The sequence below is a fragment of the Meles meles genome, chromosome 9, assembly GCF_922984935.1.
Source record: "Meles meles chromosome 9, mMelMel3.1 paternal haplotype, whole genome shotgun sequence".
In the NCBI taxonomy this organism is placed as follows: Eukaryota; Metazoa; Chordata; class Mammalia; order Carnivora; family Mustelidae; genus Meles; species Meles meles.
The window spans coordinates 50,065,618-50,088,346 of NC_060074.1; the positions used below are offsets into that span (position 1 = coordinate 50,065,618).

The following is a 22,729-nucleotide window of genomic DNA, read 5'->3' on the forward strand; positions in this document are numbered from 1 at the left end:
TAAAAGCTGTTCCAATGTTCTTTACCAAAGAGAATTTCACCTTCTCTGAACAGGAAACTCGCATCACACAGTTTAATTTCTGCCACTTACAAACAGTGGGATGCTAATGAACTAGGAGGCTCTCATACTAAAGTGTAAGTCCCTACGGCGGGGCCTCTGCTATTGTCTTCAGATTGAAATCTAGGCTGATGAGTGATGAACCTCTAGCTTTGCATTTACTTCTCCCTTTATTCCAAGCGTGTCATTCCATTAAACTTACTTTTTCCATCTTAAGTGTAAATGAACGAAAATTATGGTCTTTACGAGATCTATTTGGAGAAGATGTTTTGGAAAGAATCAGGAGATACTTGGCACTCTGGGCGAAGAAAATTTTAAGTAGAAAGACCACACTCGGGGTGCCTGGGTGGCTCAGTGCATTAAGCCGCTGCCTTCGCCTCGGGTCGTGGTCTCAGGGTCCTGGGATCGAGCCCTTCATCGGGCCCTTTGCTCCGCAGGGAGCCTGCTTCTCTCTCTCCCTCTGCCTGCCTCTCTGCCTACTTGTGATCTTTCTCTGTCAAATAAATAAAATCTTAAAAAAAAAACAAAAAAAAACAAAGAAAGAAAGACCACACTCTGCTCTGAAAAATACATCTGGGCCTGTGGGGGAAGATGCTACATAATGGTAAAGTGGGAAATCATTGTTCTTGAAGTCCCTTGAAAGTCCAAGTCTATGGAAATCACAAACAGCTAAATGTAACGTTTCTTTCAGGAAATGTTAAGAGTCAAGTCTGCATATTGGTGGACTTGGGACCAAAAGACAACTGGCCCACATGCTCATTACAAAATGAGCCAACACAGCAGGGGGACAATTGCATCACTTATGGTTGATTTCAACGGACATGGCACCAATCCACATAACTTATGAACAAACAAAACTTTTTAATATAGTGCACTTACTGCATTGGTAAGCATGCAACAGAGTTTGAAACAAAGAAGAATTCAGAAACATGGATATTTTGTATCTAAGAATAAACCGCCACTAAAGAATTAGAAGACTTCATTCTTTAAAGGAAAAGGGATATTCATTTTTGTCACATACTGACAGTGATTTGGGCTCACAGGCTCTAATATTCAGATCATTCCATTCCTCTCTTCCTCAAAGTATGCGATGCAAGGTTGACCTAGAGAACATTTGACCACTTCCACCTCTCCACCTCCGTTTATCTCCCGTTGAAAATGAATGTTAACTAAATCCTCTAAAAGTTCTATATCCGTCATCTGAAGTTCTTCCAGCCCAGTCAGAAGCACCGTCTTCTCCGATATTCCTGAAAACACCTGAAAAGGAAAATTAAAAAGATAAAGAGAAAATTTTCTGAGAGCTTCGAATTGCAGAACTTTATATTTATTGAGCTCTGCTGCATATTTTGGACCTTATCTTAGAAGAGACCAGGAGCCTCAGTAAGCTGTTTCATGCAAGAGCATATCCAAGTCAGATCTGAATTTCAGAAAGATAACACTGGTGGCTTTATGATAAATAGAGGAAAGATGGGCATCTTTATGGACAGAAAGACCATGAAAGAGGTAGTCAGAGATGCCAGTGACCAAATGAATGCAAGAGGTGAGGCAAAATGAAGAATTCAGCATGAGTTGTAGCTTTCAGGATGGTGAACCAGGTAGATGGGGGTGTCATTTAATACTTAAGTAGGAACAGAAAAAAGGAATAGGTTGGGGGTAAAGACAATGAGTTCAGAGAAAATGAGTAGGAAGAATTATTTTTATTTTTTTTTAAAGATTTTATTTATTTATTTGACAGAAAGACAGCAAGAGAGGGAACATGAGCAGGGGGAGAAGGGAGAGGGAGAGGGAGAAGCATGCTTCCTGGAAGAATTTTATTCTTTTTTTTTTTTTTAAGATTTTATTTATTTATTTGACAGAGAGAGAGATCACAAGTAGGCAGAGAGGCAGGCAGAGAGAGAGGAGGAAGCAGGCTCCCTGCAGAGCAGAGAGCCCGATGCGGGGCTCGATCCCAGGACCCTGAGATCATGACCCGAGCCGAAGGCAGCGGCTTAATCCACTGAGCCACCCATGCGCCCCTCTTTTTTTTTTTTTTTTTAAGATTTTATTTATTTATTGGACAGAGAGCGAGATCACAAGTAGGCAGAGAGGCAGGCAGAGAGAGAGGAGGAAGCAGGCTCCCCGCGGAGCAGAGAGCCCGATGCAAGAATTTTATTCTTAATGTACAAGGATAGTGGACACATGAGAGAAATACAGCTATGTCTCCACAAACAAAAATATTATACCATTATCTGAGTAATTCCAAGTTTTAAAAAGTGTGTAAGAAATTAAGTGAGGTACAGTTTTGCATTAAAATGTTTTTTTAAAAGACAAACTTATTTTGCACCAAGCAGATATGAAGAAACTGTTTTGACATTGCTAACTAAAGATGAAACAGTAACAGACTCACAACTTTTCCCTTATTTTTTGTGAGGTAGGGTTTAGTCATAAATCCCCAAAATGAAAGAAAAGAGATGACTTTACCTGAAAATTTTTCAAGTGTGTTTCTGTGTATGGAGAAACAGTAACTCTATAGCAGTTTTGATTTATATAAAGTGGATAGTCTTTCTTTTTCAAAATCTTGTCAGCAACTAGAAGTAAATTTTTAAAAAATTATTTTCTTCTTTATATCATAGACTTTTTAATCAAAGTTAAAACTTTCTTCAAACAGAACATTACAGTAAACAGTGAACTGAGTGGTTATGTTTTTGAAAATTCTGCAATCTACTTCACAGTATATAATTTTGAAAATTTTGACCAGATAAGAATGGGGTATAATAGACCCTTCTGTCTTGAACTATCCACTGCAGTCAATGCAGAGAGCTGTGATGACCTCAGACAGATCTATCTTGAGCTACATAAAATGCAATAACCATCTGCAAAAAGTAACCTGCCCATCCTAACAAGACAGCGAGTTTCCCAGTTTCTCAAGAAGTATAACTGAAGTTATGGGGCGTCTGGGTGGCTCAGTGGGTTAAAGCCTCTGCCTTCAGCTCGGGTCATGATCCCAGGGTCTTGGAGTCGAGCCCCATGTTGCACTCTGTGGTTGGCAGGGAGCCTGCTTCCCTTCCTCTCTCTCTCTGCCTCTCTGACTACTTGTGATTTCTATCTGTCAAATAAATAAATAAAATCTTAAAAAAAAAAAAAGTATAACTGAAGTTATGATTAGAATACTACACATATAGGTACACCTGGGTGGCTCAGTCAGTTAAGTGTCTGCCTTTGGCTCAGGTAATGATCCCAGGGTCCTGGGATCAAGTCCCACATCAGACATTGGGCTCCTTGCTCAGCGGAGAGCCTGCTTCTACCTCTAACCACTCCCCTAACCACTACCTCTAACCACTCCCCCTGCTCCTGTGCTCACTCTGTCTCGCTGACAAATAAATCAATAAAAGCTTAAAAAAAAAAAAGAATACTATACATTTTTATAATATAGACATATATAATAAATGACTATATTACTATAATATATATTTCATACATAAAATCACTTAGTTTTCCTGTAACTAATACAGGATATTATTCAGTAAACTGACATAATGATGTTAACCAAGGAGAGGAGGGATCTGAATGTCATCTAGAAATGAAGGCAAGTAACAGAAATTCATCAGGTTCCTCTAACACAAAGAATAATCAGATTTCTTTTTAGCAGCATTTTTCTCCTAGAGGGGAAAAAGATAATAATGTCTCCGATTGCATAAAGTTGAACAGAAACAGTTCTTAAGAATATCCTATCACTTTGTTTTTTCCTCTCTCACCAGTCCATCTGGAAGGAGCAATATGGTGCAATGGTTAAGAGGGCAGCTCCCTGTCGGTGAGGATGTGGAGAAACTGAAACCCTGGGACATTGCTGGTGGGAGTATAAAATGGTACAGCCTCTGTGCAAAATGGTATGGCCATTCCTCAAAACACTAAACACAGAATTACCACATGACCCAGCAATTCCAGAAAGATCTAGAAAGACATTCAACTAACCATATCTAACTACCTAGTAGAAGAAAGGGAAGTTTAATGAAATGTCTCCACTTCTGCTAAATTAATGCTCTTCTTTCTTTTTTCAATTTTCTTTGAAAAGAATGTATTACTCCATTATGAAAAAACAGTCAATGCTTTTCAATTGTAGAGCTGGATTTCTATTATATGTGCAAACCCAGGAGAAACCCTACAAACTGAATTAACTAGAGCAAGATATTTTTACATGGAGAATCACTTGAACATATTAACAAAAGCAGCTGTAGAATGCTATATTTTAAATCATAAGAATGTAAACCCTCCTCTGATGATTTGGTAAAGATCCATTTCTATCTATAAAGGGAACAGATGTCTAACTGTTCTTTCCAATCACCCTTTGTCTTCCCTGGAATCTATTCTCTCCACCTAAGAGACCCTCAACTGTCAAAACAGGTGGGATGGAAATGACAGTTTTATATTTATGTATTTTTAGATTTTTCTGCCACATACCCACTGTAACTTGGGTTAAGTCATTTGCCCTCCCAAGGACTTAGTTTCCACCTCAATAGAATGAGTATAACGTCTATCTCCAGAATCGTGCTGCAGATCAGAGGAGTATACTTCCGAACACCTGGTTCTTTGGCTGGCCTGTGATGAGGATGCAGGAAGACTGATGTATTCATACATAGTATTTCTCAAGAGCGTTCCCAGAAATCATTTTCAGTACTCTACCATTTTATAAGGTTAAAAAAAAATCCCCTCTCATTATGCTATCTAATAAGTTCCAAATAAAAGAAGTAGAAAAGGAACACTTTTAGGAATGGCAGTTCATAAGGGTGCCTGGGTGATGCACTTGGTTAAGTGTCCCATTCCTGGCTTCTGCTCAGATCCTGATCTCAGGGTCCTGAGACTGAGGCCCACAACTGGCTCAGCATGGAGTCTGCTTAAGAGTCTATCCCTGGGGCGCCTCGGTGGCTCAGTGGGTTAAGCCTCTGCCTTCGGCTCAGGTCATGGTCTCAGGGTCCTAGGATCAAGTCCCGCGTCGGGCTCTCTGCTTGGCAGGGAGCCTGCTTCCCTCTCTCTCTCTGCCTGCTGCTCTGCCTACTTGTGATCTCTCAAATAAATAAATAAAACCCTTAAAAAAAAAAAAAAAGAGTATCTATCCCTCTTCCCCATCCCTCTCCAGCTCGCTCACTCTCACTCTTGAAAATAAATAAATAAATCTTTAAAAAAAAAAGAGAGAGAGAAAAGAAAGAGGGGAGCCTGGGTGGCTCAGTGGGTTAAGCATCTGCCTTCAGCTTAGGTCATGATTTCGGGGTCCTGCGATCGAGCCCCGAGTTAGGCTCCCTGCTCATGGGAAGCTCGCTTCTCCCTCTCCCACTCCCCCTGCTTGTGCATACTCTTGTTCTCTCTCTGTCAAATAAATTTTTAAAATCTAAAAAAAAGAAAAGAAACAGCAGAACATAATTTAAACGGTAAAGCACTGGGCGAATACCTCCAGGGTCCATGAATGTGATCACAGCACTGCGGGAGGGCTTATCATACTGCACGCAAAGCACTTCCCCGCCTCCATTTCTGGACTTAGAAAAGCTTAGTTCTAGCTTGTCTCTCATCTGATCTTCCGGCAATCCATCAGGAATTTCAGTAACGTTGATCTTCACCTTAGAGTACACTTCATGAACCTGGGAAATCATTCCACACTCAGCAACAGGGGTGAGAAAAGTGTTCACACCTAATAGAATTCTAGAAGGCGATAATCACCATGTTACCTGGAATCTGACTCCTGAATTTAATGGAACTGGCTTGGCCAAAACCTCCACATCTACACCTTGTATCTTCACATGATGCTTCCCCATCCTGATGATGTTCTGGGCAACTGAAAAATTATTTGAGAGTATGAACTGCCAATACTTGAATAAATGTTTTCATTTTCGGTTTAAGAACAAATTATCCTAAAAATTTTAACTTTCCTTTCATTTTTAAAGGATCTAATTCTAAAAATTTTCCTAGGAATTCCAAGTGTTATTGGTCTTGCTGCCAAAGTGGCAAATAAATACATTAATGTCGGAATGCCAAAATACATCATTAATTACAAAATAGTCAAAAGGTACAAACTTCCACTTATAAAATGAAAAAGTGCCAGGGGTGTGACGTACAACATGCCATGTGGTATACAGGAAAACTGTTAAGAGAGTAGATCCTAAGTGTTCTCATTACAAGAAAAAAAAAGTTTTTTCCTTTTTTCCCCTTTTTTGTTGAATTTATGGGAATTCTGTTTATTGCACCTATATGAGAAGATGAATGTTGGCTGCACCTGCTGGGTCACTGTTTCACAATATACATTAATCAAACCATCATCAAACCCTAAACTTCGTGATATGCATCAATTATTTCTCAGGAAAACTGGGAAAAAAGCTATAATGAGAAAGCGTCATCAAGTTCTAGACTCATCTCCTAAGAGATAAGCCTGGTGAGCCTTCAGAAATTCATATATTATTTCAGCACAGCACACACCCTTTATAATTCCCTTGTTGACAGAATGATGAGAGAATTCCCTTAGTACATTAATTAAAGCACAGCCAGAAACTTCTTCCATGTTGAGTAAGTAGGAAAAAGTTGTGTGGGTCAGTGGCATTCTGACAATCTTATTTATCATTTGTCAACTTCTCAAAGTGTAAGTCTTTTCTGTTTTTGCTATATTTAATGAGGAATTCTACTTTTGCTAAAATTCTCTTGAAATCACTTTACTAAAATGATAGCCTATACCAATCACGAAACTATCAAATCTAATTTATTTGTGCAAATGGGAGAGGCTCAGTAATGTAATTATGCCAAAAATCATTAGAACTCCAGATAGCAACTATATTTCAGTTTAAAATGCATGTAGGTGTGCATTTATTTTTAATTGTGTGACATGAGAGTTTATAACACTTCAGTTGTTAATACAGAGCTGCTTACTCTATTTTGTCATAAAGATAAGAGATGCCCACTCCCGGTCTTATAAATCTCACATGTGTTTATAACAACCAGACAGCACACACATCACAGCTGAAGGAAGAAAGAAATAGGCTAAAAGGCAGGGCGTTGTCATGTAGGAATTTGCACTCATTGTACCATGATATGACTCGATAACTTGAATTACAATTTTTTTTTGTTAATGACAACAGGCAACAATAACAGAAAATGTCAATGAAGTAATACTTAGATGATGCCCTTTCCCTCCCACACCCCCCACCCAAACCTCCAACATCTGGTTATCTGACGCAGCTGAGAGGACCACTTGCGTTTCAACTTTTGTAACGCTATCAAAGGCCAACTCCTGTTTAATTGTGTATAAGCCCAAAGTTGTCCCAGGAGAGCAAGACCTCAGAGCCATGCCCAGAATGGAAGGAGCAATGCAGCTGTTTCTGAAGACAACCCTAGTTCCAGCATTCCTGGGTAATTCCTGCACAGAATCCCTGCCTCCCAAATCCTCGCTTCTGTCTTTTGGTTATATCCCCATTACCATTGCCAACTGACAACACAGCGCCCTTGGCCTCCTCCTCCGCCCTCAGCTCAAGGGTAGATCCAGGGTGGACCCATGGTGAACCAGCTGTCTGTTCACATGCTGACCTGCTAGAATGCCTTTCTTTTTAATATTTATTTGCAGGCTATAGTGACACACCAGGTGTAAGGAGATACAAGTTATAATCCTAGATTATCAGAATCTGAGCACTGGAAAGGCTTAAGACCACCTGACCCCACCCCATAACTGGAAAAATAGAAGACCAAAGGCCTGGAAGAGTGGCCTGCTCCGGGCACTGTTGGTCTAGTATAAGGCACATGGATACTCATGGGTTTGACTCTCAATTTAAAATTAAATCAATTAAAAATTTGCGATTTTTAACTATATAGACCTTGAGCAAGTTCTTTGTCTTCTTTAAGTTTCAGTTTCTTTATCTGGAAAATTCCTAATGAGTAGCAACGACAGCTCTCATTTACCAGGTGTTTATTATGTGTCAGACACTGTGCTAAATATTATGTCAGCCTTTCTCATTTAATACTCAACCCAACCCATGAGGTAGGTACTACCACAAAGGCTGTCATAAAAATCTGAGATTCAGAAAGAACCCAATCCAAATCACACATCTAGAAATGGACTAAGTTGGCACTGAAGGCCAGACTGTCCTAATGTGCTCCCAGCTCTGAACAGGGTCCTACACCATGGCAGATTCAGATAACATCAGGTCCCTTTCCCAAATCTCTGACTCTCGGGCTTTTCCATTCACCAGTAATGTGCTCTTAGGTAAGTCACTTAAACAATCCAAGAATTTGTTTTCTTAGTTACAAGATGTAAATAATAATTCTCCTATCATATTGTTTTCACAGAGTCATGAGAGAATAACATGAGATGTCTGTGAGAACCCTCTGAGATCTGAGTAGAGCTCTGCCAGCTTAAAACATTATTACTAGCATGACTTGGAGGCAGCAGGTGTAGAAAGACGCTGGTATTGGACATGACAATACCTGGGCTTGAGTCCCAGAGGTGTCATGTTCTGAACAAGTGATCACATTCAAGGCACTTAATGTCTCAGTTTTCTCATCATAAAATGGGATAATCCTATCTGCCCCAAGATGTCACAATGAGATGAGATGAAATGATAGATTAAAAAAATTGTAAAACAATAGATCAAATATCTAAGAAAGCTCTTTGAAAGTCTCTGTGCTTTCCAAAAAGTAACATGGTCAAATTTTTTAGCGTTACTCATACCTTCTTCTTTTTCAAAGGTGATAAGGGCTTGTCCTTTCTTCAGCTCATAAAAAACTTGTGAGCTCACTTGAAATGAACAGGAGATATTTACAAACTGGCTGTCATTCTCAGGATTCTCTAAAGATGCGAATTTCAACTTTGTTTCAGGAATATCCTCTTTAATCTAATTTAAACAGAAATGTTTGATTAAAATCAAGGCAAGAAATATAACTTAAGGCCTTCTTGTGATAATGTGATTTGAACATCTAATAATTCATTCTCTGCTGATTTCAGAATCCCACAAAATACAGTGTGGTCTTATTCAATAATCTTAGTAATGACTTCTTCCTAGGTAAGTACTCAGTAATGTAATCAGATGCTGATCCTTTAATATTATTCCCCAGATTAAATTATAAATACATAATCTCTCACTTTTTCTAATCAATGTTTAAACTAGCCAATATTGTATAGTGTTCGATTCTAAAGCCTACATCATTCCTGTAGATAAGCACCTTTTAAACAACTGTACCAATAACAGGCTATCTTACCAGGGAATCATTAGACAGTAGGTTTACTCTCACTACAAAGCAGTATAAACTAGAGTTGAGTATATACCGTGTTTATTTTGATAGCAAACCCAGATAATTTTATCCAAAAACAAAGACTCCTGAATTATAGGATTTAACATTTATCAAATTTAAATTCCCCCTTACCCAATACCTGTCCATCAACTTTTTAACCATTATCAAACTTAGATTTATAAAAATGTGAAGGGAGACTATCACAAAATTCGTAACCTGAAAGATAAATTTACATGGTTATAGTTATCTGTTTAAAATCATTGGGAATAACAGGCATATACAATTATACATAAATGCACAAATGAATCTGTTTGCATTTCTATTTCCCATATTTTATATGCTGAAAGAGAATGTTTGTGTTATCATAAAGGGGTTAGAAATATTCAGTGTCATTTGACCTAATCTCACATTTGTTCTATATCTTCACAGATAACCTACACAGAATTTCTGAACAGTATAAATCCAATTTCAAAATAATTGGCAGTGTCTGAGAAAAGGCAGAGGTTTTCCCAACACTGGAAGTACTCAATATAATGCTGAAAAGTCGAGAACTTTCTGGAATTAGTGTGCCTGATTCTGGTCTTCGGCACACTTGGCCAGGAGCCACTCACCTATGCTCTCTAGACCACAGTTTCAGTCCTCTGTAAATTGGATCAGCTGAGCTGGCTCGGTTCCCAAGGCCCTTTGAGTTGTAGGATTAAGTGATTCCTCTCCAGTCTGAGAAGTAACCAGAACTGTAATAGTGTTCACTAAGTCCCATAAAGATGGCGAACCCCACTTCCTGATATTCAGTGTCTTATCCCCCATTTCAGAAACAAAAAGTGACAATGTTCTAAGCATTAAAATAAAGACAGGATTTTTTTTTTTTTTTTTAAACAGTGTGAGTTCTTGGGCACCTGGGTGGCTCAATTGGTTAAGCGCCTGGCTTCAGCTCAGTTCATCATCCCAGGGTCCTGGAATCGAGTCCTGCATCAGGCTCCCTGCTCCTGGGGGAGTCTGTTTCTCCCTCTGCCTCTGTCTTTCTGTCACTCTATCGCTCATGAATAAATAAATAAAATCTTTTTTTAAAAATACGAGTTGTTATGAAGAAAAAAAGGGTGAATGCCTAATTCAATTACAGGAAAATTTAAATTTAGAGAATTTAAACTGTGAAGATATACATCCAATTTTTTTTTAACTGTGAAATTCATTTAAATTACTTGGATGAGAAGAACAATAAAGGAACTTAGTGAGAAGACAAGAATTTGATCCAAAAGTGACTGATGATGACCATCATCTTTTTTTTTTTGTTTTTGAGCGAACATATACATACATAGAAAAACAAAAATATATATATAAATTTTAAAAGTGTATTATCAGAAATGCACAGCCAGATGAAATTTTACAAAGTGATCACACACATATGTGACCAGAACCCTGATCAATAAGCCCCAGAAGCCTCCTTGGGCTCCCCGGTACCTCCAAAGGTAACCAGGATACTAACTGCTAACATCCTCCTTTTGTGCTTTATTTAAATGCAAGTAGATGGTGTGCCCTCTTTTATCTTCTCTGGCTCAACACTGTATTTATGAAATTCATCCATGTGGCTGCACGTAGTTGTAGTCCATTCATTCTCATTGCTGGACAGGATTCCACTGTGTGCATACACCCCAAATTAATAATTCATTCTACTATGGAGGGACAGTTGAGTTGTTTTTAGTTGGGGGCTACTACAAACAATGGTGCCATCAATGACCACCATGTTTTAAAAGTGAATTTTGTATAACTAAATTAGTTTTTCTGAAAAATGGTGTCTGTTAAAAATGTGATACATAAAATCATTAAAGAGGTATCTGGAAGGCAGCTATGCTCACCACTATACCACCAATGCTAATCATTAAAGAGGTACCTGGGATGGCAGAAAAACAGGCACACAGATCAATGGAGGACAATAGAGAACTCAGAAATGGACCCTCAACTCTATGGTCAACTAATTTTCAACAAAGCAGGAAGGAAGGTCCAAAGGAAAAAAGACAGTGTCTTCAACAAATGGTGTTTGGAAAACTGGGCAGCCACATACAGAAGAATGAAACTGGGTCATTTTCTTACACCACACACAAAAATAGGCTCAAAATAAATGAAAAGACCTAAATGTGAGATAGGAGTGCATCAAATTCTTTGAGAACACATGCGGCAACCTCTTTAATCTCAGCTGCAACAATTTCTTCCCAGAAACATTGCCAAAGGCAAGGGAAGCAAGGGCTAAAGTGAACTTCTGGGACTTCATCAAGATAAAAAACAAAGGAAACGGTCAAAAAAACCAAAAGACAACCAACAGAATGGGAGAAGATATTTGCAAATGACGTATCAGATAAAGGGCTAGTATCCAAAAGCTATAAAGAACTTACCAAACTCGGGGCACCTGGGTGGCTCAGTGGGTTAAAACCTCTGCCTTTGGCTTGGCTGGTGGTCCCAGGGTCCTGGAATCGAGCCCCACATTGGGCTCTCTGCTCAGCGGGGAGCCTGCTTCCCTTCCTCTCTCTCTGTCTGCCTCTCTGCCTGCTTGTGATCTCTGTCTGTCAAATGGATAAATAAAATATTTTAAAAAAAAAAAGAACTTACCAAACTCAACACCCAAAAAACAAATAATCTAGTCAGAAATGGGCAGAAGACATAAACAGACATTTCTGCAAAGAAGACACCCAAATGGCCAGCAGACACATGAAAAAGTCCTCAACATCACTTGGCATCAGGGAAATACAAATCAAAACCACAATGAGATACCACCTCACATCAGTCAGAATGGCTAAAATTAACAAGTCAGGAAACAACAGATGTTGGCAAGGATGCGGTGAAAGGGGAACCCTCCTACACTGTTGGTGGGAATGTAAGCGGGTGTAGCCACTCTGGAAAACAGTATGGAGGTTCCTCAAAAAGTTGAAAATAGAGCTACCCTATGACCCAGCAATTGCACTACTGGGTATTTACCCTAAAGATATAAATGTAGTGATCCAAAGCGGGGACATGCACCCTAATGTTCATAGTAGCAATGTCCACAATAGCTGAACTATGGAAAGAGCCCAGATGTTCAACGACAGATAAATGGATGGAGAAGATGTGGTATATATATACATACAATGAAATAATATTCAGCCTTCAGAAAAATGAAATCTTGCCATTTGCAATGACGTGGATGAAGCTAGAGGGTATTATGCTAAGGGAAATAAGTCAATCAGAGAAAGACACTTATCATATGACTTCACTAATGTAAGAAATTTGAGAAACAAGGCCCAGGATCACAGGGAAAGAGAGGGAAAATGAAGCAAGAAGAAACCAGAAAGGGAGACAAACTATAAGAGACTCTTAATCTCAGGAAACAAACTGAGCATTGCTGGAGTGGAGGGAGCGGGGAGGGATGAGGTGGCTGGGTGGCAGACATTAGGAGGATGTGTGCTATGGTGAGCGCTACGTATTGTGTAAGACTGACGAATCACAGACCTGTACCCCTGAAACAAAAAATATATGTTAATAATCATTGAAAAACGGTTTTTAAAAAATAAAAATAACATTAAAAAAAGTCCCCCCTGCAAAAAAAAAAAAAAAAAGAGGTACCTGGAAGTTTCCGGTGGCCTCTTGTAACTCAGTTTCAAGCCTTTGGATCTCCTCCTTTAACTGAGTATTTTCCTTCACAATTTCATCAATTAATCTCTAAAAAAAAAAATCAAACAACATCAAAAAATTCAACAGCCCCTGACCTCATTTTTCTAAATGAATTAAAGAAGCTAACTTTCTATCACCCTGATAAAAGCCAAAGAAACACACTATCAGCTGCAGATTCTCCTATCTCTGACAAGTATTATTATCTCCTTTATGCAAGCAGGGAAACCACCTTTCACACTAGACCAAAGTCATAGATATTTTTCTAGCAGAGCAAGGATTGAGAGCCAGACCTGAATCTTATCAACTCCTTTCCTGGCTATGTGACAACAATATGACTTTCAAGCTGCACTAGAGGGGCGTCTGGGTGGCACAGTCAGGGAAGCATCTGACTTGGTTTCCGCCCAGGTCATTGTCTCAGTGTCGTGAGACTGAGCCCTCTGTGTTGGACTCTGTGCTCAGTGTGGAGCCAGCTTGTGACTCTCTCTCCCTCTCCCTCCGCCCCTCCCCGCCACAAGCTCAGGCTTGTGCATGTGCTTTCTCGAAAGTAAATAAATAAATCTTTAAAACATGAAGAAGTAAATTGCACTGTAATTGTGGACATATGTTAGTTGGGGGCAAATAAAAAATGTTTTGCTATCCAGCAAAATGCCTTTACATTGCAGACATACCGCCCTGGGGAAGTGGCTTAAGCCACCTGAGCCTTCATCTCCTCTTGGGTCTGATCAGATAATTGCTAACTAAGCTCTTAACATCTGGGTGCAAATCAAAGAAAGGATGGAGGGAAAGAAAAAACCACTAACGTTGTAAGAAAAAGAACAGAAGTATGATTCTTTTCACAAGGCTTGAATAATGGAAGAAAAAAATTGTGAAAACTTTAAAATCTTCCCAAATTGAAAGTAATGTTGGGCAAAAACATATAAAACATGCCTCACTGCAAAACTAATAGATAAAAATTAATTTTAATAGTAATATTTACCTCTCTTTGTTCATCTCTCATAAATTCTTTATCTGACCAAGGCTCCTTAAGAACTTGTTTTTTGTTATCTTCATCGGCTGCCATGATTACCTAATTATTTCAAAAAGTAAATATTTTTAAAAATAGTACATATACACAAATTCAAGAAGAAAGAAATAACTTTTGCTATTTTACAGAAGAAGAGACATCTCTTCTTTGCTGTATCTTTTTTCCTATCATCAAAGTCTTTACTATCATATGGCTTATATTTGAACAAAGTCTATATTTCAAATAACTTTCACACCTATAGATATATAAAAGCATTCTAAAAATCATTTGCTTTTCAACACAATAATAGAAAATGACAGGTATTAATATTCCTTTGAAGTTCATATCTTAATCATATATGGTACCCCCATTTTTAAAAGATTACTATTTTGGTCTTTTCAAAGTTTTTTTTTTTAAGATTTTATTTATTTATTTGACAGAGAGAGAGATCACAAGTAGGCAGAGAGGCAGGCAGAGAGAGAGGAGGAAGCAGGCTCCCTGTGGAGCAGAGAGCCCGATGTGGGGCTCGATCCCAGGACCCTGAGATCATGACCCTGAGATCATGACCTGAGCCGAAGGCAGCGGCTTAATCCACTGAGCCACCCAGGCACCCCGGTCTTTTCAAAGGTTTTGATTTAAACATCCAATTCTGGGGCGCCTGGGTGGCTCAGTCATTAAGCTTCTGCCTTCAGCTGGGGTCTTGATCCCAGAGTCCTGGGATGGATCTCCACATCAGGCTCCCTGCTCCCTGCTTCTCCCTCTCCCACTCCCCGCTTGTGTTCCCTCTCTCGCTGTGTCTCTCTCTGTCAAATAAATAAATAAAATCTTAAAAAAAAAAAAAGTTTAAACATCCAATTCTTCCTATTGTATTTCCCAAATGTAAATGGACTAAAAAGCACCCCTGCCAAACTCCTCTACATGTATGGTAGTACTTTCTAAAAATTTTTTTAAGATTTTATTTCTTTGACAGGAAGAGAGAGGCAGCAAAAGAGGGAACACAAGGTGAGGGGAAGCAGGAGAGGGAGAAGCAGGCTTCCTGCTGAGCAGGAGCCTGATGTGGGGTTCAATCCCAGGACCCTGGGATCATGACCCGAGCCAAAGGCAGATCCTTAACCAACTGAGCCACCCAGGTGCCCCTTTTTAAATTTTTTTTTAAGTAGGCTCCACACCCAGCATGGAGCCCAATGCCGGGCTCAAGCCCATGATTCTGAGATCAAGACCCATGCTGAAATCAAGAGTCTGATGTTTAACTGACTGAGGCACCCAAGAGTCCCTACATATACAGAAGTTCTTTTTTTTTTTTCCCATTTTATTTATTTTTTTCAGCATAACAGTATTCATTGTTTTTGCACAACACCCAGTGCTCCATGCAAAACGTGCCCTCCCTATTACCCACCACCTGTTCCCCCAACCTCCCACCCCTGACCCTTCAAAACCCTCAGGTTGTTTTTCAGAGTCCATAGTCTCTTATGGTTCACCTCCCCTCCCCAATGTCCATAGCCCCCTCCCCCTCTCCCAATCCCACCTCCCCCAGCAACCCCCAGTTTGTTTTGTGAGATTCAGAGTCATTTATGGTTTGTCTCCCTCCCAATCCCATCTTGTTTCATTTATTCTATTCTTATCTGGAGTTTTCACAGATCCTCCCTAGTCCATACACCGGAACTGGAAAAAAATTACATCTTTACTTCTAATACTCTCTGGTTGAAATTTAGCATTCCCTTCAAATATGAGTATAGGCAACAAGCCACATTGCATTTGCAGCACCTGCGACAAATGTCACCAAGACGGCACAAATATTTTCATAAAATGTCGTAACTATTGCAGATATACTGAAATATAGTTTGTGTAAAATTTTCCTTCAAAATTATGGCAGTTATTAAACTCACTACTGGGTCTTATAATATAATGTAATATATTGATATATATTACTATATTAAAAATTTGATTAATATTCTGATAATATTTCAATATAATTAATTTCCTTTGTAATTGTATATATTTTACTTTATATATTTAAAAACTTTTTTTTTTAAGGTCTATGAGCTTTATCAGACTGGGAAGGAATCCATGGCACAAAAAAGTAAAGAACATTTGCCCGCATATGAATTTGCTGAGATGCAGAGGTCCCAGATCAAAAATGAAACAAGGAATATCATAACTGTTTTCATTATGTTTGAGGCACATCAATAACCAGTTTGTGATACAATCCTCTAGAATTTCAAGCAGCTAAATTCTCACTATTCCTATAGAAAAAAAACAGGAAAAATATTTATTCCTCCTTAAAAAAAAGAAAACAGAAGACTGGCAAAAAATTAGTGTGAACACAAGCAATGTCCAAAAACAGAGGGGATCAGATAGCACCTAGATCTTGGTTTCTAACCTATTCCCCAGTAAAGGGAACCAGGGTTCCCCAGAACAATGGTTGATTCTACCTATGGGGCAGGAAATAAACAAGATAAGCCTAGAGCTTCCAGCGGCCAAAGGTACATAAAGAGGATTTTCAAGTAAGTAAATATACAGAGGATAAAAGGATTCAGACTCTTCATTGCCAGAGAAGTTAATTATAAATATAGAAAGAAAACTAGGGGCACCTGGGTGGCTCAGAGGGTTAAAGCCTCTGCCTTCGGCTCAGGTCATGATCCCAGGGTCCTGGGATAGAGCCCCACATTGGGCTCTCTGCTCAGCAGGGAGCCTGCTTCCCTTCCTTTCTCTCTGCCTGCCTCTCTGCCTACTTGTGATCTCTGTCTGTCAAATAAATAAATAAAATCTTTAAAAAAAAAAAAGAAGGAAAGAAAGACAGAAAACTAGAATGAATGCTGTGGATGGGAAATGGAACTATCAGTGTAAACTCATGATTTCCAATGAGACAGAATAAGAAAAAGATACAGAGATGGAGATATGTGTGTGTGTGCTCACACGTATACACACATATCTGTCTATGTATATACATACGTATGTATGTACGTATCTATGTACGTATCTGTCTATGTATATATACCCTAGCTCTGTCTGCTCGGAGGGCCTGGAAGCAATGAGTACACCTAGCACCAAGAATTAGGTTTCTTTTTTTTTTTTAGATTTTATTTATTTATTTGACAGAGAGAAACACAGAGAGAGAGGGAACAGAAGCAGGGAGAGCGGGAGAGGGAGAAGTAGGCTTCCCACTTAGCAGGAAGCCGGATGTGGGCCTCGATCCCAGGACCCTGAGGTCATGACCTGAGCCAAAGGCAGCCGCTTAATGACTGAGCCACCCAGACACCCAAGAATTTGGTTTCTAATACCATTTTCCCTTACAAGGCACCAAGGGTTTTCAGAGAAATGTTTGATTACAGGACTGGGACAGGAAAAATACAAAATAAGCACCTTACAGTGCCAGAAAGCAAGAAAGTGTTCAAAGAATGATGAGGGCATTTAAAAAACAAACAAACAAACAAACAAACACAGAATCCATCCTGAGGAAGTTCTCACTAGCCAAGTCTAAGAATAAAATAAGCATAAAAAATAATGACAGTAATGATTAAATCCACTGAGTAAAAGAAAAACTAGGAGTCCATACTGACATGCATACACACATACACAAACTGAAATTTTGGTGAGAAAAGGTCCATCTAGTTCATTTCAAAATACTTCCCCATAAGATACTTATGAATTTCAAAGGGAGGCGGGGGGCATCTCGGTGGCTCAGTGGGTTAAGTGGTGGCCTTCTGCTCAGGTCATGATCCCAGAGTCCTGGGATAGGGCCCCGCATCTGCCTCTCTCCCTCCCTCTCCCTCTGCCTGCCACTCCTCCTGCTTGTGTCCTCTCTCTGTCAAATAAATTCTTCTTTTTTTTTTTTTAAAGATTTTGTTTATTTACTTGACGGATAGAGAGCACAAGTAGGCGGGGGGGGGGGAGGGGGGAGCAGGCTCCCCACTGAGCAGAGAGCCCAATGCAGGGCTCCATCTCAGGACCCTGAGATCATGACCTGAGCTGAAGGCAGAGGCTTAACACACTGAGCCACCCAGGCGCCCCTCAAATAAATAAAATCTTAAAAAAAAAAAAAAAGAAAGAAAGAAAAAAAATTTCAAAGGGGGGAAAGTAGCTTTATATTGAAGAAGCCAGGCAGACGGCACCATAATAAAATAATCAAAGTAAATAATGAAATATGTCAAAATCATCTGCCATCTGATAGAGTGCACTTAGAACACAGCATGACTTCTATGATATTCCTGCCAAAGACACATAATCTGAATCTCAGCAGGAGGAAACATTAGACAAACCAGCTTGTTCTCTACAAAAGTGTTAAGTTCATGAAAGCCAAGGAAAGGCTGAGAAACTCTTTCCAGCAGGAGATTACAGGTTCATCACAACTAACTGCAATGCATGACTCTGAATTGGGTCCTTTTGCTATACAGGATATTATTGGCACAACTGTCAAAATGTGAACTGGATCCAAGGATTAGATGATAGTAAAGTATCAATATTAATTTCCTGATTTGGGTTACTAAATTTTAGTTACATAAAGAATACCTTTTGGGGGGGCACCTGGATGGCTCAGTGGGCTAAAGCCTCTGCCTTCGGCTCAGGGCATGATCCCAGGGTCCTGGGATCAAGTCCCACGTGGGGCTTTCTGCTCAGCAGGGAGCCTTCTTCCCCACCCCCTCTCTCTGCCTGCCTCTCTGACTACTTGTGATCTGTCAAATAAATAAATAAAATCTTTTTAAAAAAAAAAGAATGCCTTTTTTGGTAGGAAATATATATTCAAGAAATTCCAGGGTAATGGGTCTTGAAGTTAGAATCTTATTCTCAAATAGTTCCAGAAAAAGAGAAGCTGTTTGTATTGTACTTGCAATTTTTCTGTAAGTTTGAGATGATTTCAAAGTGTATCAGTACCTCCCTATTGCACCAACCACCTACCTAGTCCTTACAATGACACCCAATAGTCATCCAAGGTCTTACACAATCTAACCAAAACTTTCTAGTCTTATTTAGACAACTTCTAGACTAAGTACCCTAACCACACTAAACACTCAAAAGGGTCCTTCTTCTCCCTCTTGTCCCTTAATATGTCATATACTTCCTTTCCTCCCAACTTCAATGAAATTCTACTGTTCTTAAGGTCTACCCCAAGTTTCCCCCAAGTTTTTAAAGCCTTTTCTGATTCCCCTACAGGACATTACTTCTTCCTCTTTTAGCTCTTTTAGAGAGCATCAGTTATTTGTGTACCCATGTCATTTTCCATGACTAGATGGTCATGACCTTGAGGCCAAGGACCATGCCCACTCCTCCGTGCATCTATTCAGAGCATAATATAAGCAAACACACAGAAAACTCTCATTATTTACAGAATTGTGTGGTATCTTGCCTAGTACTTGTTCTGTTCAGGACATACCATGCATGTGAGGTTCTGTTATTACATTTCCAGAAAGCAGAAATGGCAACATTTTTTTCTTGCTTTAAAAAAAAAAAATCAATATTCTTAGGGCGCCTGGGTGGCTCAGTCATTAAGCATTTGCCTTTGGCTCGGATCATGATCCCAGAGTCCTGGGATCGAGCCCTGCATCAGGCTCCCTGCTTAGCGGGAAGCCTGCTTCTCCCTCTCTCACTTCCCACTCCCTCTGCTGTGTTCTCTCTCTCTCTCTCTCTCTCTGTCTCTATCAAATAAATAAAATCTTCAACAAAAAAACCCAATATGCTTAAGTGCTTGTAATGAAGATTCTCAATATATTTAACTCATATAAATGGTCTACTACTACAAAATATTCCCAGAACTTTCTCTGGTATATTTAGGGTCTGGATACTTTCCTTCTTTGCATGAGTGGACTGTATGGTAATAAGCTTCCTTTTATGCCATTATACAGTAGGCAAAACAATGACCCTCTCAAAGATACCTACGCCTAATCCCCAGAATCTATGAATATGTCAAATTACAATTAAGGTTGTAGATTGAATTAAAGCTGACTTCAATATGAAAATCATTCTGAATTATCCGTAAGGCCAGTATAATCACTAGGGCCCTTAAAAGTAGAAGAGGAAAGCAGAAGAGCAAAGTCAGAGTGAGGTGTGACAACAGACTAACGGTCAAGAGGGATGCAGTGTTGCTGCCTTTTTATTTGGAGAAAGGGCATAACTAAGTCCGGGAAGGTGGGCAACATATAGAAGATGGGGGGGGGGACCAGAAAATAGATTCCCCCCAGTAGCCTCCAGAAAGGAAGGCAACCCTGCAGACACCTTAATTTTAGGCCAGTGGGATTCAGGTTGGACTTCTAACCTACAGACTGTTAAAATAATAAATCTGTAGTTTGTTGGTGTTTGGTTTATTATTTTTAATAATAAATTATTTTTAATAATTATAATTATTATTGTTATTGTTATTTTAGATTTTATTTATTTATTTATTTATTTATCAGAGAGCGAGCACTAGCAGGGAGACTGACCGGCAGAGGGAGAAGCAGGCTCCCCACTGAGCAAGGAGCCGGATGTGGGACTTGTCCCAGGACCCCAGCACCACGACCCCAGCCAAAGGCAGACACCCAACCGACTGAGCCACCCCGGTGTCCCTAAACTTGCGGATTTTAAGCCACTAAGTCAGTGGTCATTGTTATCACCACCACCCACCATCACCTATTTTCCTGTACTCATATCCCTTTGTCCCAGGTGAGACCGAACGGAATCTTTCCACATGCTTGCCTGGCAGCAAAAAGAAAGGAAATGAGGGGATGGAACAAAGGACGGGGTGATTAATAAAATGGTTATACACAAATACAGTTTTTTTTTAAAAAGTATGCATGTTCTATAGACAGAAAAACATCGCATTCTCCTTTAGATATCTCTTTCGAGAAAATCCCTGGGTATTCCGAAAAGTGAGGCACAACTGCCAAACCCTGCACGGGCCTGGGAGTGTAAATCTCCTTAAGGAATCAAGTTTCCCTAAACTCTCTAGAGAGACACTACTGAAACAGTGGGGAAACACAGACCATTTCGCATTTCAATTTCCGAAATTAAGCAAACCGCCAGAAGAAGACCAGGTCAGAGGCAGCGGGTGGGGCGGGCGGGGGGGGGGCGGGGGAGGCTGGGGAATAGGGGGGACGGGTGGGCGGGGGAGAGGGGGACCTGGCGCTGCCCGCCTCACCCCCGCCTCCACCCCCACCCCGGCTGCCCCGTCCCAGAGCGAGCACTGAGCTCCCCGCGGGGCCCTGCCGGCGTTGCGGGGGGCAGGGCCCCGCGGACCATGCCTCCCCGCGACGCGGGCCTCTCTAGGAGCAGGGATGGCAGCCAGGGAACCGGGCAGGGCGCCCACTCACCCGCCTCGCCGGTGGAACACAGCGCCGGAGCCCAGCGCGCCCGCCCTTCCGGGAAAGCCGGCGCGGCGGTGCGCGGAGCGAGCGGCCGCGGGAGTGGCCAGGACCCCGTGGGCTGGGCGGGCCGCCAGGGTCCCCGAGGCTGGCGCGGCCGGATTCCCCAGTGTGCCGGTCACTCAGAGGAACAGCTGGGTTCCTAAAACAAAAAAGAAAGAAGGCAAAAGGAAGGGGAAAAAAAGAAAGCTCCGCTCCAGTGGGGATTTCCTTTAAAACTAACCAGTTTGGAATACCAAATATGGTGTCTGCGTGAATAATTACTAAGGAGTTACGAGTATTTTCAGTTTCGATTTTTAAAACACAGCTCTTTTCATAGAGAAGATAAACTGTTAGGTAGCGAAGCCGGAAGGGGTTTGGGCAACATAAGTGAGGGGGATTAAACGGGTACAAACTTGCAGTTACAAAACAAATTAGTAACAGATACAATGTACAGCAAAGAGGATACAATGTACAGCATAGAGGATACAGTAAATGTTGTAGTAACTCTGTATGGTGACAGATGGTAACTAGGCTTATTGTGGGGGCCTTCACTATGATGTACACCGAAATGAATAGGCTATAGTAAGTCAACTCTACTTAAATTAAAAAGAAAAAGTGGTTTTTTGTTTTGAGAGAGTCTATCCAAAACATATTCCTGAAGTTTGCATAAGCACTAATTTCAGGGCGTGTTTTTAAAAAACCACTCTTTTTTTGTGTATATTACTGGACATAGAGTTGACAAAGTGGGTAGAAACCAAATAAGGTCAAAGTGGAAGTCCCTCTTCAAGATAGTAATTCTCACTGTAATTTATTGGTCATTTTAACCTCAAACTACAAATATTTACAGCCAGCGCAAGGTCAATTTTTGTCTTTTGCAACATTTTCTGTTGGGAAAGCTGTAGTGTTCACTTGGTTTCTATGACCCATGTCCCTTGAAAGTTTTCTTATAATCTTCTGTTCTGTTGTGAAGTTGTAAATAAATACTTCACTAAGTGTCATCTTTTCCTTTGAAAATAAAAACATCTGGCTTATTTCAAGAACTTCAGTGTTTCTTAATCCTACACAAAGAACCACCTCACAGCTGCACTTGCTCATAAACAGAGGTCAGGGAGGGGATGTGTCAAAATGATACATTCTAGGATATAGTGCTATAGAGTTATATAAAATAATCAATACAGTGGTCTAAAAAAAACAGATTTACAAAAGTCTAATTCACTTATATCAAGAATACTGACGGGAGGGGTGCCTGGGTGGCTCAGTGGGTTAAGCGGCTGCCTTCAGCTCAGGTCATGATCCCAGGGTCCTGGAATTGAGCCCCACCTCCCCTCTGGCTCTCTGCTCAGCAGGGAGCTTGCTTCTCTGTGTCCCTCTGTGCTTTTTCTCTCTCTCTCTCTCAAATAAATAAATAAAATCTGAAAAAAAATACTGATGGGAATAAAGTTGCTTTTCTAAGTGAAAAAAAAAAAAAAAAGTAGTG

The 22,729-nt window shown here is 40.2% G+C and overlaps 1 protein-coding gene across 1 annotated transcript; it reads right to left on the bottom strand.

The window, feature by feature from the left end:
* Positions 1–1,030: 1,030 nt before the first annotated feature.
* NMI (N-myc and STAT interactor) lies at positions 1,031–21,486 on the bottom strand. The gene is made up of 8 exons (XM_046019774.1): positions 21,220–21,486; positions 13,910–13,999; positions 12,886–12,981; positions 8,735–8,897; positions 5,754–5,860; positions 5,480–5,666; positions 2,518–2,624; positions 1,031–1,314 (listed from the first exon to the last, which is right to left on the bottom strand). Exons 2-8 carry the CDS (start codon positions 13,991–13,993, stop codon positions 1,111–1,113), a joined length of 948 nt encoding a protein of 315 aa, XP_045875730.1. The 5' UTR covers positions 13,994–13,999; positions 21,220–21,486; the 3' UTR covers positions 1,031–1,110.
* Between the last annotated feature and the right edge of the window lie 1,243 nt (positions 21,487–22,729).

Bases quoted from the DNA above. Each gene is read 5' to 3' on its own strand.
- NMI (XM_046019774.1), bottom strand. From the start codon at position 13,993: ATGGCAGCCGATGAAGATAACAAAAAACAAGTTCTTAAGGAGCCTTGG. The intron at 5,861-8,734 runs GTATGAGTAACG...ATAATTTTTCAG, and splicing joins CACCTTTGAAAAAGAAGAAG to TTGCCCAGAACATCATCAGG. The intron at 5,667-5,753 runs GTAACATGGTGA...ATGATTTCCCAG, and splicing joins ATTCAGGAGTCAGATTCCAG to GTTCATGAAGTGTACTCTAA.